The following is a 17176-nucleotide window of genomic DNA, read 5'->3' as shown; positions in this document are numbered from 1 at the left end:
ACACGGCAACGTAAAAACCACAGCAAAACATGTTGCAAAAGGAGCTTTGGTCAGATGAAAAGTCAACTGTACTGAAGTTATTTATGTAAACGCAATGGCACAGTCAAAGGTTGAGCCTAAATCCGTGTGAGAATTTGTGGCAATACTTTATATAAACTAATCAAAACTTCGACTTAAATAAATTACTTCAATTGGTTTATGAAAAATTTAACAATTGAACTTTGACTTGATATAACTCAATAAACTTAATAAGTTAACTTGGATAAATGTAATTCGGTCATTTGTAACCAATTGAAGTGATTTAATTTGGATCACGCGTTCTCTTTTTAAATGTACAAAGTGCTGACTTGAGAGGACTGAACATAAAAGCATGCCACACTTTTCAGGTTTTTATTTAGAAAGATTTTTAAAACCATCAATCAGTTGTTTTTTTTCTCCCACTTTACTACCAAATGATATCTTGATAAAATACGTAGTTTGTGGCTGTAACATGACAAAATGTGAAAAAGTGGTTATGAATATATTACTTTATCCATGCAGGATAATATCTGTATTTCATATTACCTATAGAATATTTCAATCAAATTTACAGAAACACATTTTATATGTTTATTAATACCAAGGAAGCACAACACGTTTTACCTTCACAGGGAATTTTAGATGTACTTCTGGACTAATCTTCACACTTTGAGATCAACAGAAACTTTAAAAGTGTTTTTATTCACAGCATATATAACCGAAATAATTACTGAAAATGTTATATTTATAATATTATCATCATGCTTTTCTTTTATTGTCATGACTATAATCACAATTGTTTACCAAAAATAGTGTGAAATTATTTTTTTCTTTCCTGACTACAGCAGAATGAACTAAGAAAATAACATTATTGACTCAAGTTGACACAAATTCTTTTTCTTTATAAAGAAGGCATAATATTTGCCATACATGTGCAGATAATCACAAACTTACATGAAGAGAAATTCAATGTCTTGCCCATCCTGTCGTCACTTTAATCTTTCAATCTTCAGTCTGGAAAATAACTCTTCGATTTTTTCCCCAAAGTTTAGGAAGCAAATCAGGCAAACAAAGAGCTGCCAGATCCAACTACTACTTTTCTTCTCTGGCATTCCTGAAATAACAGCAGTTTAAACATCATTTTTATGGAGCTAAAGTGAATTACACAAGAAACCGCCATGGACAACAATGCCAAAGTGTCTTACCTCATTAACAACATTTACACTAGTTATATATAACGTCTGTTTCAAATGTTACTTGCTTACCAAACTATAAAAACTGATATATTTTTATATAAACTCCTTTGAGTACTTAAATGTGTTTACATGTTAACATTTAAAAGTACATCTATTTGGTATTTGTCACAGGGTAGACAGAGAAACAACTAAATACCACGTTCACAGTTCACACATAAATACAGTTGTGCTCATTTAGCTAACTTGACCAAATTAATCAATCTTAGTCATTTTCAACCAGCCTGCACTGAGCACGTCTCCACATATCTTCTCCCGGGAAGATTTCAGAGGAAGTTTGTATTTAGAGCATGTGTGTTGAGGGGACAGTTTTCTTTTTGTGTAGTGGTAGAAAAATTAATTAATATCTTCACTGACGTCTCTTTCAAGGGCTAAATCAAAACATGGCGGAACTCGGATGAAGGAAAAAGTGTTTGCAGAAAATTGTATGTTCTCATTTGTGTTGCAGGACATTAGAACTGGGTTCAAATCCCACCCTAGGGTCTTTCTGCATGAAGTTTACATGCAGAAAACTTTACATGCATGCATGGTTTCTCTCCAAGTCGTCCTCCAACAGCCTGGAAACGTGACATGATCACTTTTTGTACTTCTGGCAGTAAAGAAAAGCCTCACGGCATGATGCTGCCTCCACCGTACTTGACACTTGGTTGAGTGTTATTACGTTGACTCTGCCAAATGCACGTCTTTGCATTTGGACCAAAAAGTTCAAACTTTGCCTGATAAAACTTTCTGCACAAGGCCATTTGTTTTATCAGCTGAAAATCAAATTAAGTTCAATTTCATTCCATTCCATTCAATTTATTTACGTAGCTCCATTTCACAGTATATGACATCTCAAAGCCTCTCAGTTCATGGTGAAGTAAAACTGGTTTCACTGTGAACGGTGATGCTGATCAGACCCAGCCCATTTTTAAAGCAGTTCCTAAGCAGAGTTTCATTTGGGGGGCCAACTGGGGTCAAGTTCACCAGCCGACCCAGCACAACTCTTATTTTGTGCTGTTTTGATTATTTTTGCATTATCGTTCATGTCTGCGTTACTGTAACTTACTTTGCATTACCCAATGAGCCAGCAATGAAGTAAAATGAATGGTGGATTATGTTTTGCTGCACGGTCATAGCAGTCATGTTATATAAGTAAATAACATGGAATAAAGTGCATATTTTAAACTAAAAAAAAAAAAAAGAATAGTTCAGTAAAATAGGGTAATAGTTTTGGTCAGATGGATGTTTGTTGTGGAATAAATGATTACCAAACGCTGCTTTCCCACCACATTGTCCAAACAAAACATTGACCTCCATTGTAAATCAACACTGGTTTTGGAATGGCTAAATCTTGTTAGCATAGAGTTAGCAAAGCAAAACCTCGTCTTAAATCCTGTTGACAATTGGTGCACCACGCCAGAAAACCTGCCAGTTTAAATTAACTCTCCCAAAAGAGTGGTCAGAAGTTTGTTGGTGGCTACGAAAAGCTTGTCTTCAAGGCACAAAGAGACATTTAACCACATGTTAGTTGGGGTTTATGTATATACATGACCCTGTACAATGCACCTGATTCAAATAACTGGAGAATATTATCAAGTTGTGCAGATACCTGTTAAAAGCATTTATGTAAATCAGGCGTACTGAAGATTCAACAGATCTAAAGCTTTTATGACAATGGATTCCAAGGGTTGACATTCTTGATTTACAGCAAAGCATCAAGGCATTCAAAACAGTTTAAAAAACAGCAGAAACCCAAGGAAATACAAACAAGCATCACTAAAATGATGAAAACATTTAAATTTGGGAGTCCCAGTTGATATAGTCATGGAGGAATAGCTTCCCTGTATTTTCTAGTCTCTTTGTTTTAGGCACAGCCCGTTTGCATCCAGCTAATGCAGAAGTTTTAAAGTAATAATATGGGGGTATATTTATAGCTAACTCAGCAAGGCTTTTTTTCACTGAAGCAGAAATGCAGCTAGTTATCAAACCCAAAGTGTCCACACCTGCAGTAGTGTCTAACGTGATGAAGGGAAGTTCATTCCTCTTGTTTATCTTAATTCTTCTATCTTTAAATGTCTCTGCTCTTCATTAACGTCCTCGTTCTCCACTCCTACACTTTCTGCTGCATCTCTATCTGTTGGCCCGGTCTGCTCTGGTTTTGACCTTTCCCGTTCATCTCGTACAGTGAACTTTTCTGTTGTTTCCGCCTGAAACACCAAACTCCGATGATGACCGCGGTGGCCACGGCACACACCGCCACAATGATGGCGGCCACCTTCGCCCCTTGGGTGGTTGAGCTTGGAGGGTGAGGCGGACAGTCCTCACCCACACAGATCGTCTTCCTCTTCTCTCCTTCCATCTCACCCATCATACCTGGCAGATCGTCCACAGTGTGTTCCTCCATCACTCCAGGAAACGTGTTCCCATCATGCACCGGGGGAGCTGGGCCGTGATCGAGGAAAGGGTGATTGGTGAGGTCATCCAGCCAGGAGTGGGTGGGAGGAACTTGTTGTGTGTCGTAATCCAGGGTGTCGGAGTTTGAGGGGGAGTTTGAGCGCTCTAAATGGTCAGATGAGGTAGCTGGAGTCCTGGAGCCAGGCCAGTTCTTCCTCTCCCTCCCTTGGTCGGATTTAGGTGTCATAGTGAAGGATATATCTCCGTCTGAGAAACTGAAGTGAGGAACCCGTTTACGTACTTCCACATCGTTGGGTTTGTCTGTTGTCTTTGCCATACTGCTTCCCATTTGCCCTTTTGTGGAATCGCTATTTTCTGTGTCAAATAGATCAACAGGATATCCATCAAGCCAAGTATTATCTTTAGTGCTCTTACTTCCTGCTTCCCTCTGGGTGATGTTTGGCCGCCGCTCATTGGCTACAGAAATGATTAGATGTGGGTGATGATCATCATCTTCATGGCTATCATGGTCGTCATAGCTCTCCTCGTCTTTGTCTTCACGATCATCGTGAATGTCGTCTTCATCGTGATCATAATGTTCCTCTCCATCATCATGATCGTCACTTTTTGGATGTTGTTCTGAATTATCAGGATGTTCTCCATCATTGTCTTTGTGATCATCATCATGATCCTCCTGACTTGGGTGATCGTCGTATGCAGCATCACGATCATCGTATTCTTTGGTGCGATCACTGCCGTCTTCGTGCTCGCCCATGTCATAATGGTCATCATGATCATCATCGTCTCTGTCCCGATCAGGTCTGTCCGAGTTGTCGTAGTGAGTCGGTTGCTTCACATTGTCATCAAAATCCTCTTCTTGGCGACTGCCAGGATCATCATGATCATGGTGATCATGGTGATCATCATGATCATCATGATTATAGTGATCATCGTGATTATCTTGATTATCGTGATCATCGGTACGATCGTCTTCATGGATGTCCAGGTCATCATGGCGGCTGTCATCCTGATCATCATTGTCATCTCTGTCATATATTTTATCATCTTGATCTTTATTTCTGTTCTCATCATCATCATGATCGTCATGATCGTCATGATCGTCACGATCGACACGATCGACAAAGTCGGTGCTTTCCAGCTTTTCTTGGCTCTCGCTTTCTTTGCTCTCCTCAGACAGGGCACCAGAAGCTCTCTGTGTTGCTTGTGTGACTGAGTCGCTGGCGATGGGCGGTACCTCCTCCTGGAAAGCCTCAGAGGGGAACCAGAACATGTGTTTTTGGGAGAGAAGAGAAACAGGCTCCTTCGTGGCTGGAGCTGCACCAGTCCGGACCAACTTGGTACTGTCCTGCTCAAACCTGGGATGGACCGTGAAAGCATCTTCCTCTCTCATTGCTACTTCATCCACAGTTCCTCCAAAGGTTCTACTGCTATTAATCACCTTTACTCCAATATCATGCACTTCATGGCGATCTTGGTCATCCTCTTCTACATTGACCCAAAATTTTGTTTCTTGCTGCTGCAGAATCCCCTTCCCTTTTTGAGAAGTATCTCTGAATATGTCTTCTTGACTGTCATGATCATGATCTGTTTCTTCATAGGAATCTTCAAACTTGTCTTCATAGTCTACATGGGTTTCAGTTGCACCTAAAGATAAAATGACAAGACATTAATCAAATTTAGAGCTACATCGTATAAAATTCTATATTTCATGTTAACATTGGACAGTCTGCATGAGCCTGCAGAGCTAACATCAGCTACAACAGACCTGGAAGAAGTTTGTCGTTCATAAATCATCTTGTAAAGCCTCATGTCTGAAATCATCTAAAAACCAAAACCATAAACATGATAGATCCCACAGACTAACCGTCTGCTCAGAGCTGGTTGAAGGTAAAACCAGCAGACTTTTTTAATATAAAATTAACATGGCCACATTATGAAGAGTCAAAGCAGACATTTTCATCACAATTCACATCAGAAAGTTTGTAGCCAAGATACAAGCGCCTTAAAACTTTAAAGAAACAAAACATGAAACCCTTTCTTCACATTTTTTGTTTGGTTTTCCTCCTTAATATTTTAAAACATTTCATAAGGCATCTAAAATGTAAAAAAAAAAAAAGTACCTTTAATGCAAATCTGCACAGTCCCGTACCACTGGCCGCAGCTGTCACACAGCAGGCTGAAGGCAGAGTGACCGCTGGGCATCACGTAACCGGGTGTGCACGTGTACAGCAGCTCGTCTCCCATCTCAAACCCTGAGTGATCCTGCAGACGGGCGTTGGGGAACGATGGAGGATCCCCACAGGTCACAGCTACCAACATCAAAAAATGACACAGATGATGTAAAATAAAGATTACTCTTTTCAAAGTAATATAAATGTCGCTACATTTCACTCAAGTCATTATAAGGATGAATTAAAAAGTAGTTTATGTTGTAAAAAATGTGTACAAAAATATTAAAGACAAAAAGTATCTGCATTGTTGTTCATATTAAGAAATGTTTATGTTCCTTTATTGTTGAAGTTTGATCAGAAACACTCATTAGGTTTACCAAAACAAATACATACACCCAAGAAGAAAGCACAGTAAATATCACAAAGAGAGCTGAAAAGAACCACTGTTCACTTACGGTTTTGGTGTATCATTATATTTACACCACTGACCTTTGTCTTTCATGCAGAAGGCACTCAGGTGTGCAGTGTCCTCTGTAGCGTTTTCTGTCTTCACGTTAACAGCCTTCAGTGAACTCCCCTCAGCATTACAAACTGTCGTCCTGCAGACAGACACACAAATGGTACGACAACAGACTATCAGAAGTATTCACTTTACAAAACCTTTAAAAATGGTGTCACATTACTATGGAGAGCCTATTCCAGCCAAAATTTATTAAATCAATAAATCTATAAATAAATGGCTACTTAATTTAATCACCTTTACAATAAATACCTAATTTTTATTTATTTGTTTATTTCTTATTTTATTTGTATATTATTTACAAATAAGTAATTTTTGAATATGTATTCATTTATTTGTATATTATTTTATTTATTTACATATGTATTTATTCATTAAATCATATATTTATTTAGGAATTAATTCATTTATTTATTTATTTTTGACTGAAATGGCTCTCCATGCATTAGAACCAAAACATCAGTGGATTTTATTCAGACTTTTTGTGACATAACAAAGTAATTCATAGTTGTGAAGAGGAATGGAAATTATGTGTTGTTTTCACAGTTATGTAAGGCATCATCCAGAAATAAAAATAAATTAAATGACAAAGTATTTTTTATGCTAGATACATCATGCTTCTGTACAACTTAAAAGATTTTTCTTCAACCACCAGGGGGCGCTTTAGCAGGAAGTGAGTCATTGGAAGTCAAAATTGGAAATCAAAGAAGAAAGCGCTGATTTTCATTTAGAACAAGCACATGCTAGCAGCAGGCACGAAGAAGAAATGTTTTCAAACTCATCATGGAAACCACACGAAGAAGTTAATATGATACAGCTTTTAGATTGAAGGCTATCGATCTGGCAGTACCGATCGACAGCCGCTGCTCGTAAGCTCAGCGTGAACGAATCCGTGGTTCGGCATTGGAGACGGAGGGCTGCGTCCTTAATAGGAGGTTTATTAATGCCATCTAGTGTCCTTGTGGAAAACCGAGAGCGGTGGAGATACCAGCGGATTATAGCCTGGTGCGGCTTATATATGTATGTTTCCAGAGTTTTTTTTGTTTGTTTGTTTGTTTTTTTTTTTTGTTTTTTTTTTAACTTTGTGGGTGCGGCTTCCGGACTATAGAGGTGCGCTCTATAATCCGGAAAATACCGCAACTATCATGGGCTACCAGGCTGAATACACGTGAAAATGAAAACTTAGAAGTATGATGTTGCATTCTGTTTAAGGAAGCAGGTGTTGCTATTGACATATATGAGTCTGAGTACAACTGAACTAATCAAACGATTGGGAAAAATGTGTTTGGAGAAGCAGTGTAATTCATGACTCTTGTTTCATCAGCATTAGGTGACATAAAACAGAGAAAAGATGCAGAAAAGAAAAACACAAGCTGGTAAAACCTTGACCTATAAACCTGTAGAGCATCTGTTAAAGAAAGTAACATTTGTCACATAAAAGAAGAGCTATTTGTCAAACTATTACCTTTATGCTACATGTGAAACCAAATGGTCTACATCTGTATGTATGAAATATAGTGTTGTAGGAGCAACACACAGCAGTGACCTGCAGTGACGGACAAGTAAGAAGACGATGTTAATGTATGGGAGTTAGGCTGGATGGTATTTGTTTATAGCAACACACCAGAAAAAACCTCTGACAATGTTTCAGTGAAGACTGTAGGATAATAGTGATGGAACCGAGGAGAAAAAAAAAGAAAGAAAGTTCATACCACTGATAGAAAAAGTTAGGAAGACAAAGAAAAATCTAAAACAACTCAAGAGCAGCGATCGTTTAACTAACTCACAAAAATGTGTAAATCTAACCTTGAAGGAAAATAGATGAATAAAATAAACATCTTTGCGCAAAACTCTAACTTTTGATGGCTCTAATAAATGAGATTCAACCGCCCAGAAAACATCTTTTAATAGCAGATCATTTATGATATTCGACATGGTGAGCATCATGTCTGTCACCGCTGTAGTGAAACATCATGATTGCTTCCATTTTTCTACGTGAGTTTTGTCACTTTTCTCTACATTTGAACCAAATAACCCAAAACCTACTGTAAGAGTTTGGATCTCCTCTTCCCACCTAAGTACCTGTCTCCCTCCTAAATCAAACGTGCATCTGTTTCTGTCTCTTGGGGCAGGGGGAGGGGGATGAAAGCAGCATCTCACGTTGCTGTGGAGACGTGGGGCGTAAATGGAGGCAGTTGTCGACATGACACCCCGGCTCAGAATTCCCTCATCCCTCTGGAGGAGACAGAGGAGCCTTTCTCCGTCTTTTGCTCCCTGCTTTTTCTCTCCTCCCTGAAATGTGTCACTCTCGTATCTTCCCACACTTGCTAAAACAGACAGCGCTCCCTCCGCTTCCTTTCCTCTTTCATCCGTTCCTGTAGCCTCCGTCACACGTACAGGCGGCGCGCACACACTTGTGGGAGCTTTGATCGTCTCCAGAAATCTCCCCGCTTATCTCCTCAAAGGCGGGAAGGCAAATGCTTATTTTCTTACCCCACCGTGCCTCCGTAGAGCCACCCGCGGGTGCAGTGAGAGAAGAAGCACTCCAGCACGGCTTGACGGAGCTCTTCCACTGACGCCAAGCGGGCATTTTGCGAGGCACACGCCTGCTCTGGTTCCCCGAAGCCCTGCAAGCTGCTCGGGTCTAAAACAAACACACGACCTGCGGAGAGACGACGCCACGGGTCAGAAAGTTTTCTGACATCCTGGGATGGAGTTCAAGATTGTTTCTGCACAGAATTCAAATATTCATTAAGAAAACATCTAGATGAATCCTTCAACTTAATGAAACTTGTGTAGTCTGAGCTGTTTTGCAGTGTTATTACTCTGCTAATACTAAATGGTTGGCTCAAATCAATTGAGGCCTTTTGACCATCTTTATTTGATTTATGTGATTACTTTCTGTTGTTAATAAAAGGTAGTCACAGATGGTAACTGGGAGAACACACTAAATGAAATTTATTCAGCTGAGAAAGAGTAGACTCCATTTAGTGAAAGTATTGCTATGTAATTTGTCTGAACAGGGCTGATTTGTGTTCTAACAAAACAAACAAATAAACCAAAAATAAAACACGTGACAAAGTTAATGCTATGCCTAACTAATATGTGTGCTCAGTTCTCAATGTTAGTAATATCTTAGGAAAAAATTTGGAAAACCAATCATAGATAATAGTTTCCTCCATGATGCTACCAATGTTTACATATGTAAAAAAAACAGAGGCAAACGTGATATAACGTGTTAAAGATCTTGCTGAAGTACAACATCACTTCTATATGACAAGAGAAGACGAGCTCCAATCTAATTGTTTTTTTCCCCTTTCATAATTAACATCACATCCCCTTCAACTTGCCAGCATGCAAAGCAACAGACTCGGAATGTTGTTTTTTTTTTGCAAAAAATATATATTGTGGGATTTTCAAATGACCACTGCTGTAATTAAACATAAGAGAAGGTTGAATGAGACGAGAAAACCAGAGAAAAGCCTACAGAAAAGTCAATACGCCTAAAAGTAGATATTTTAGCAATAAAATGGCTGTTGTTGAATTTATAGAGTTTTATATTTTCAGCTATTTGTGAAACTTAGATATTTCAGATTATCGAACAAATTTTTATATCAGAGAAGGATAACCTGACTTAGCAAAAATATAGTTTCCAAATGAAATCTATCCCATTTTTAATGTACATCCTATTTTTAGTTTTTTTTTTTAAAAAGTGTTTTTGTTAATTCTTCAGACTTGGTAATCAGAAAAACTTTGCCAAAAATATGGTTGTCACATTTAATCCATGATTTAACATGAAGGGCAGCCATATTTTATTGGAGAGCCAGGTTGTTTTTTTTTAGCTTAAAAAAATAAAATTACTACTTGAAAAGAGCATTGCATATTTATTCAGGGTGTCTGTAACAGAGGAAACATTTTTCACATTATGCATGGATTGCATTACAAACAAATTAGCCAAGCAAAAGTTGTATGGATTGTTGGTTAAGAAAGGTGAGTGGATCAAAAACTTAAGCTTTACCTAGTTTAGTGAGAGTTCTAACCTGCTAGCTAACTGAGCTTTCACAGACACATTTTTAAAAATTGACTATGCCACCTTCTTAGAATATATTTTAAAAGCTTTATTATAATTATTATTTCAGTCATATTTCTTACATTAAGTAGAAACCAAGCTTTCTTTTCTGTTCATTTTTACCACAAGACTACGTCATAAAAGAAACAATGGTTCTTAATTATGATTCTACTGCAAAAGAGAAAACAGCTAGTTATATCTTTATAACTAGTTATAATTTAACCTGTTCTGTCATTTTGAAGTTTGCTAAATGAAATAACTTGGAGGTCCTTTTGGGTTACATTTATGCAATTTCACCGCAATGTAATGAGTGAAACTATTCCCTTTTTAATGTCTTGGATCATTTTTTTGTCACTGTTGTTATCCCAACGGTTTGTGTTTTACAGTGTACCAAATTACCAAGGCGCAAAAACGGACGCTTTGTTGCTTCACTCTTTCTTATCGCTTTAATTTTTTTCTTGACACGCACCTAAAATGACGTTTTGAAAACTACCTTTAAAAGTCTCAAAAACGTGACTCCATTAGCAACAAAAGTTTAAAATATTATCTTACCTTCTGCGTTCACAACAGAGGTCACAGCAAGAAAAGCCAGGCATCCAAAGAACAAGGACTGAACTATTTGTTTAGAACAATAAAGCATCTTTTTCAGCCCTCGTCTGTCTAATATCTCTTTGCTTTGGAAAAGGTGCCCTAAAAACCTCAAGAATTATTCACAAACTCGCAGGCAGAAGTAGCAATTTGTTTCCTTTTTTCTTCTTCTCTTCTTCTTCTTCTTCTTCTTCTTCTTCTTCTTCTTCTTCTTCTTCTTCTTCTTCTTCTTCTTCCTCTTCTTCTTCTTCTTCTTTTTGGCTGCACAGACTAAAACTGCACGTCAACCAGCGAGGATGCTGAAGGAAGAAACATGAAACGGCTCAGGAGTGAGGAGGCGCAGCTTATCTTCCCCAAATAGTCGCACTGGCAAGCAGATGAAGCACCTGTGTGAAAAATCACGTCCTCCCGTAAGTAAATACGTCACGGCTCAAAATGTCCAGGGTGGGCAGAGGGAGGTGAGCAGGACTGCTGCTTCTCAGCGAGACCAGACTGTTAGTAATGACTTTATAATGAGGATATAAAGGTGTAAAAATAAAAATCAATTCAAGAGAATGTTGTGGTTTCCAAAGTTGTGATAATAATAATAATAATAATAATAATAATAATAATAATAACAATAATAATAATAATCATAATCATAATCATAATCATAATAATGTGATTTATTTGTTGTTTATAAAATATTTGGAAGTTAAAACATGTGACAATGTATTTCCCTTTGAGTTTTGTGGAAAAAGAAGTTTTCATCACAGGTATATTTCAGTATATTTAATTTCTTTAATTTTTTTAAAAGCTATGAAGGGAAACTCCCATATAGACTCACTAAGCATAAATAGATATATTTATCTATTTATTTATGACACTTTAGAGGATTTTGGCTGCAGCCACTGGAAACTCAAAGCTCATGTTCTCATAAAATTGAAACATAACACAAATATCTATTTTACGAGTTTATATATGTCATTTTAACCTTCCCATTCTCAAATAATAATGAAATAAAATAAATGGTCCGTTAGAGCACCACACACAGATGTATCCAGGACGTCAACTACATCTGTCATAGTTTTTGTGTCTCATCTCAGCAGATAAGCAGAAATGATTGAAATATACCACTGACTATGAAAAATCTATATTGTATGTTTCCCTTTTTTTTAAGTTGCTGAAAAACTGTACATTTTCATGATAATTTGTTGACCCAAGCACTTATATGAATCAAAATTTTCTGTATGTAATGCTTTTTAATCAGGCTTTCATGAGAAGTGCATTATTGTGTCATGGGAGGTAAATGGTGTCTGGTTTTCAACTTATTTACAACTAAAGATCTGCTCAAAAGTGAGCCACATATGGAGCCTGGAAATATTTCAGAGTAAAAAAACAAAACATTTAATTTTTCCTGATAGTTGGGTGATTTTACATCTTTTTGGAGTGATGTTTGGTCATGCATGGTTGAACAATTGATAGCACTGTTGCCTTTCAGCAAGAAAGTCCTGAGAAAATAATCAAGGCGACACTCAAGGTATGTTTTAGATCACGGAATAACATTTTAATATGCTATACAGATCAGGATGCGGAGAACAGCGAGGCTGAGACCCTAACTCATGCGCTCAGGTTATTTTTGGAGAAGTGGAGGTCTGACGGCAGAAGGAGAGCCGTGGCGAATACGAGAAAGACAGCAATTCACACCTGATCTGCTGTAGGGAGTCTGGTGAAAATGATGCCTGCAGCAGGTGTCCCCCCAGGGGGTTTTGTCTGCAGACAGACGCTCGTTCAGACATCACACAGGTGTGTAATCTCACAGGGCTTCCAGTAGGCTTCCATTTCATGGGTTGTGAAGGTAAACACGTAGGCACACACAAATGCACAACCGCAAGATTACTTGCCGTATGTGTGAGACCCGCGACTTCCCATGTGAACGTATGTCCTGTCAGGAGGAGCTGGGCTGCCGACTGGCTGACTCACAGGAAGTTTCTGGTCATAATGGTGGAGCAAGGGGGCCACCATGAGAGACACACAGTAAAGGTTGAGGTTCACACAAACAGGAAACGGTCTGAACGCTTTTCGGTGAGGCGGCAAGCAGAAAATGTGGTTTCGGGAGCAATTTGCAGTGTTTCCTCCTGCACTTGTATCACCTTGATGTCAAAATCCTTGTAGCTAAAAATGTCTCTTCATACAAGGACAAGAACAAAAACAGTTCCTTACTTTATGATGGAGTACTGTAACCCATTACAATAAATAAGTTCTGGAAAGTTAGAAAATAGAAGATAGTTGTATATTTTTACCAGTAAGTAGTATTTCTTTCAGAATGATTGCACAATGTTTGTCAAAACTGCACTGTTTGGTTACTCAAAGCAAATGTTTGATATGTTTTCGCAATTACTGGACACCATTTGTGTTCAGGTTGTGGCCATCTGACCCAAATGGTTTGTCCCGCGTGAAAAGGAAATTGATTAGGATGTTAAGCAACCAAACAACCACCAAAATTTAATCCAGTAATGAACTGGACAGCGCTGCCCAGTGTGAAACTAGTTTTACATCACCACAGACTGAGACAGTGCCAGCTAAGAAAAAAAAGGTGTGTGTCTTTGCACACCAACTGATGCAGTCTGATCAGTTGGTGTGCATTTTTGTTTTGACAATCTCCTTATTGCTTATTTATTTTAAGGTCTTTAGCTACAGGCCTGGCTTTATTCTGTTAATTTCTATGTCTTCATTATTGCTCGGAGGGTGTTGCCATATCAACATATCATGGAAATGGCAGCATCATCCAGTGTATTGCACAAATTAATGAAGTATTACCCAGAGATTATTCAAGCACTATTAAACTGGGAGCAGGCGTTCCGAGATTTATCAATGAAAAATCACTGAAATGTAATTATTGATATTGTGTAACGTATCATTGAGTTGTTTGGTTATTTGAATTCTATATTGTAGTTGTGTTTCTTGTTTTCTGCACGTTTCCACTGGTTTAACAGTTTGACAATAAACCTGTTTAGTGGAATACGTGTTTAGTGGACAAACATCCTCCAGGTGAGAGGAGGGTGCTTAGAAGTCTTATTTGACATATTCTTTTAATTTTCTTTTTCTAGTGGTGGTCATCAGGAAAACAAAACCAAGGGGAGGCACAAATCAAAACCATAGCAGCAGGAAAATACTAAACAAGCCAATCGGGAGAAGAGAGTCCCATCTCTTCTCTATTCTCTATGTGAATAATACACAAAAGCTCAGCACTGTCACTCCCATGTCAAATTTATATGCACCCTGCATCAACGCTTTCAGCAATTTGTCAGCCTGTGTTGAAGACTCGTGTGCGTGACGGTTGACCCCGGCTGACGTTGCTCCACGCACTGCGATCGTCAGGACACATTCTACACCGAGCTGCCATGCTCAGCTGAGTCATGATGAGTGATGAGAGCAGCTATTCAAAGGGCTGAGCTAATTCGTTTGATGGGAGATTGTTAATTACTCGCTGATGCAGAGGAATGAGCTGTGGAAATGTGCTGCATGCTGTATGTCATTAGGTCAAAATATTTCCAGAAAAACGCAGAAATATTTGGGATTTGTTGTGCCTGCATTGTGTTTTGTCTCTCTAGACGAGACGTTTCTTCATGTACTAATTGACCAGAAGGTCAATTAGTACATTGTAGTAATGTACTAATAATAGTAATAGTAAAGTTTCTGTCTGGAAACTTTACTATTGACTTTACTATTGACTATTTTTTTGACAAACCGTAACCCCCCCCCAAAAAAAAAACAAACTCTAAGTTAATTGTTACTGGGCTGTGTTGTCAGTTGTACATCTTTCAAATATAATATCAGTTTGCTGCAGTTTTTTTTTTACTGGTAAATCATTTGCTGCTTTTTACATTAAATTATAGTAAAGTTCTTTGGCACAGTTTTTACTTGAGTTTGTTTTTGGGTTTCATTTTTTTGTCTGAGGATAGTGTTAATCATACTCATTATTATTTCTTAGATATGTTTTTTTTAATTAATTAATTTTAGTGTTTCGGTTTGCTGCTTAAATATGGTTGTTTTGCATGTCTGTGTTGTCATTTAACATTTGCTGTAATTTTGTTTCACTTTTTGACAAATTTTTAGTTGGTTTTCTTGTTGATTTATTATCTTTTTTGTCAGTTTATACCTTAATATGAGTAATTCTGTTATTTTTTAGTGAACTTCCTGGTCTTTTCTGAATTATTTGATTTTCATTCCCTTATTTTAAACTTTAAAACAAAATGTTGCCGGGCATGCTTTAAGACAAATCAGGGTTGGTAGAGATTAAAAAACATAAGCAAAATAAAAAACAAAAAATTGTGGCAGCAACTAAAAGGGCAGATTGTAAAGTGTAACAGTAAAACAAGCAAACTCTTGAAACATTCATGAGGTTTGCTTTTAATTAGCACCCCAATGGCTGGAGCCATTTAAGACTATTAAGAGACTGAGCAGAATAAAAACTGCAGTCACTGCACAGCCAAAGGAAATAAAAGCAGAACAGTTGTTTGCTCTTATTTATTCACATCTCCTTCTCGTCCCACTGCAGATGCTTGGTGCATTATTAGGAAAGAAAGGTAGGAAACAAACAAAATACAAAACGACGTTTTTGGAGTCTGACAAGATTAAAATGAAATATACTGATTCCAGATTTCAGTGCCACTCTTTGACTGTTGGTAGCAAAATATGAACTAAAGAAGAAATTAAATAAATCTGGAAATCCCTTTAAAAGATGCTCGCTCTCTTTAATTAATGCAATGATGGTAACAAATCTCCTTAAACAAGTTATTTCAGTGGGGCAACTTTTGATAAAAGTAAAAAAGAAAAAAAAGCCCATAATAAAAATGAAACCAGAAGATTGCCTGCTCCGAATAAAATGACAAACTTATTTTCCACAAATATTTAATCTGAAGTTAAATCAAAAAGACAAAACAAAACAAAAAGTTTAACTCCAGAAATCTTAAACAAACTTAGGAAATCCAGCTGACTGTGTTGAGTGACTTGATGCAATTGTGCAATAGAAGTATAAAATTCCCTAAAATGAGAAAAATTTAGAAAGTATCAGTACAGAACATTCTTTCTGTAAAGTTTTGCTGCTTAGTAAGTGTAAAAATCACGTTACTTTCACAACTGAAACGTCACAAGGTTATCAGATAAGACTGGTTATGTCAGAGCGCCCTCTAGCCACAGAGCTGGAGAACACATGCTCGTTTTTTATCTTCAACCTGCCATAAAAAAAAAATATATATATGGCAGGTTGCGTTTAATAACACACCATTTTTAATTTTCTCTATTAGACCTGAAAAGTGTGGGGTGGATTTGTAGCTGTGATAATTGATATATTGTGTGTTCACCGTGCTCATTAGTTTGCTGTAGTCAAAGCTACAATTACAGTCTTTTTGTGTGTCTGTACCAGCTTTGCACATGTAGACTCACATATTTCTTTGTGCAAAAGCTCAAATATCAGATTAGATAGACAGCCTATATAAACAGTTTAGATTTTTTTTTTCCTACAATATTTCTGTAAAATTTAGCTCTGAGCTTTGACTGGGCTGTTCTAACACATGAATAAGGTTTGATAGCAACCATTAAATTGTAGCTTTAGCTTGGTGATCAGAGTTGTTGTTCTGCTCTATGCATATTTCTATCAACTCCACTACTTCAGAATTACCATGGACCTCTTAGCTGCTTCCCTGATTACTGCTCTCTTTGCTTGACCTGTCAGTCTAGGGAGGCATTCAAGTCTTGATAGGTTTTGCATTGAGTCAAGCGCTTTCCATTTTCAGATAATGGATTAAATGGTGCTGTGTGAGATGTCCAAAGCTTAAGATATTGTTTTACATCCTCACTCTGCTTTAACTTCACATCTTTATCCCTCATGCACCAGTGTATTCCTTGGTCTTTATGATGTTTGTTTACTAACCTCTGAAAACAATAAGCTTTAGATTTATTTAAGGGTATCAAATTAAATACATATGCACAGGACAGTTTCACATTTGTATGTAAAATAATATTGAAAGTAGGATTTCCATTCAGCTCATTTTTTGTGGCGATCTTACACATAAAATCTTACAAAAACAAGTAAAAATTGAAGTTTAACTCTCTCAGGGCAAAAATGAGATAAAAGCCACAGTTATTTGTTTTTTTATGGCTGTAAAGTATAAAACAA

The 17176-nt window shown here is 37.4% G+C and overlaps 1 protein-coding gene across 1 annotated transcript; it reads right to left on the bottom strand.

Annotated features, from left to right (window-relative positions):
- Positions 1-2040: 2040 nt before the first annotated feature.
- susd5 (sushi domain containing 5) lies at positions 2041-11442 on the bottom strand. The gene is made up of 5 exons (XM_015055023.1): positions 10981-11442; positions 8853-9021; positions 6329-6438; positions 5789-5977; positions 2041-5312 (listed from the first exon to the last, which is right to left on the bottom strand). Exons 1-5 carry the CDS (start codon positions 11066-11068, stop codon positions 3364-3366), a joined length of 2505 nt encoding a protein of 834 aa, XP_014910509.1. The 5' UTR covers positions 11069-11442; the 3' UTR covers positions 2041-3363.
- Positions 11443-17176: the final 5734 nt, after the last annotated feature.

The sequence above is a fragment of the Poecilia latipinna genome, unplaced genomic scaffold, assembly GCF_001443285.1.
Source record: "Poecilia latipinna isolate Pla-1442-1.1 unplaced genomic scaffold, P_latipinna-1.0 Scaffold1290, whole genome shotgun sequence".
Classification (NCBI taxonomy): Eukaryota; Metazoa; Chordata; class Actinopteri; order Cyprinodontiformes; family Poeciliidae; genus Poecilia; species Poecilia latipinna.
The sequence above is the reverse complement of the archived record's forward strand: the minus strand, read 5'-3'. Positions and strand labels throughout refer to the sequence as shown.

Coding starts and splice junctions, on each gene's coding strand:
- susd5 (XM_015055023.1), bottom strand. CDS start 11,068: ATGCTTTATTGTTCTAAACAAATAGTTCAGTCCTTGTTCTTTGGATGC. Junction 9,022..10,980: donor CTCTGTTGTGAACGCAGAAG/GTAAGATAATAT, acceptor GTCTCTCCGCAG/GTCGTGTGTTTGTTTTAGAC. Junction 6,439..8,852: donor CTCTACGGAGGCACGGTGGG/GTAAGAAAATAA, acceptor GTCTGTCTGCAG/GACGACAGTTTGTAATGCTG.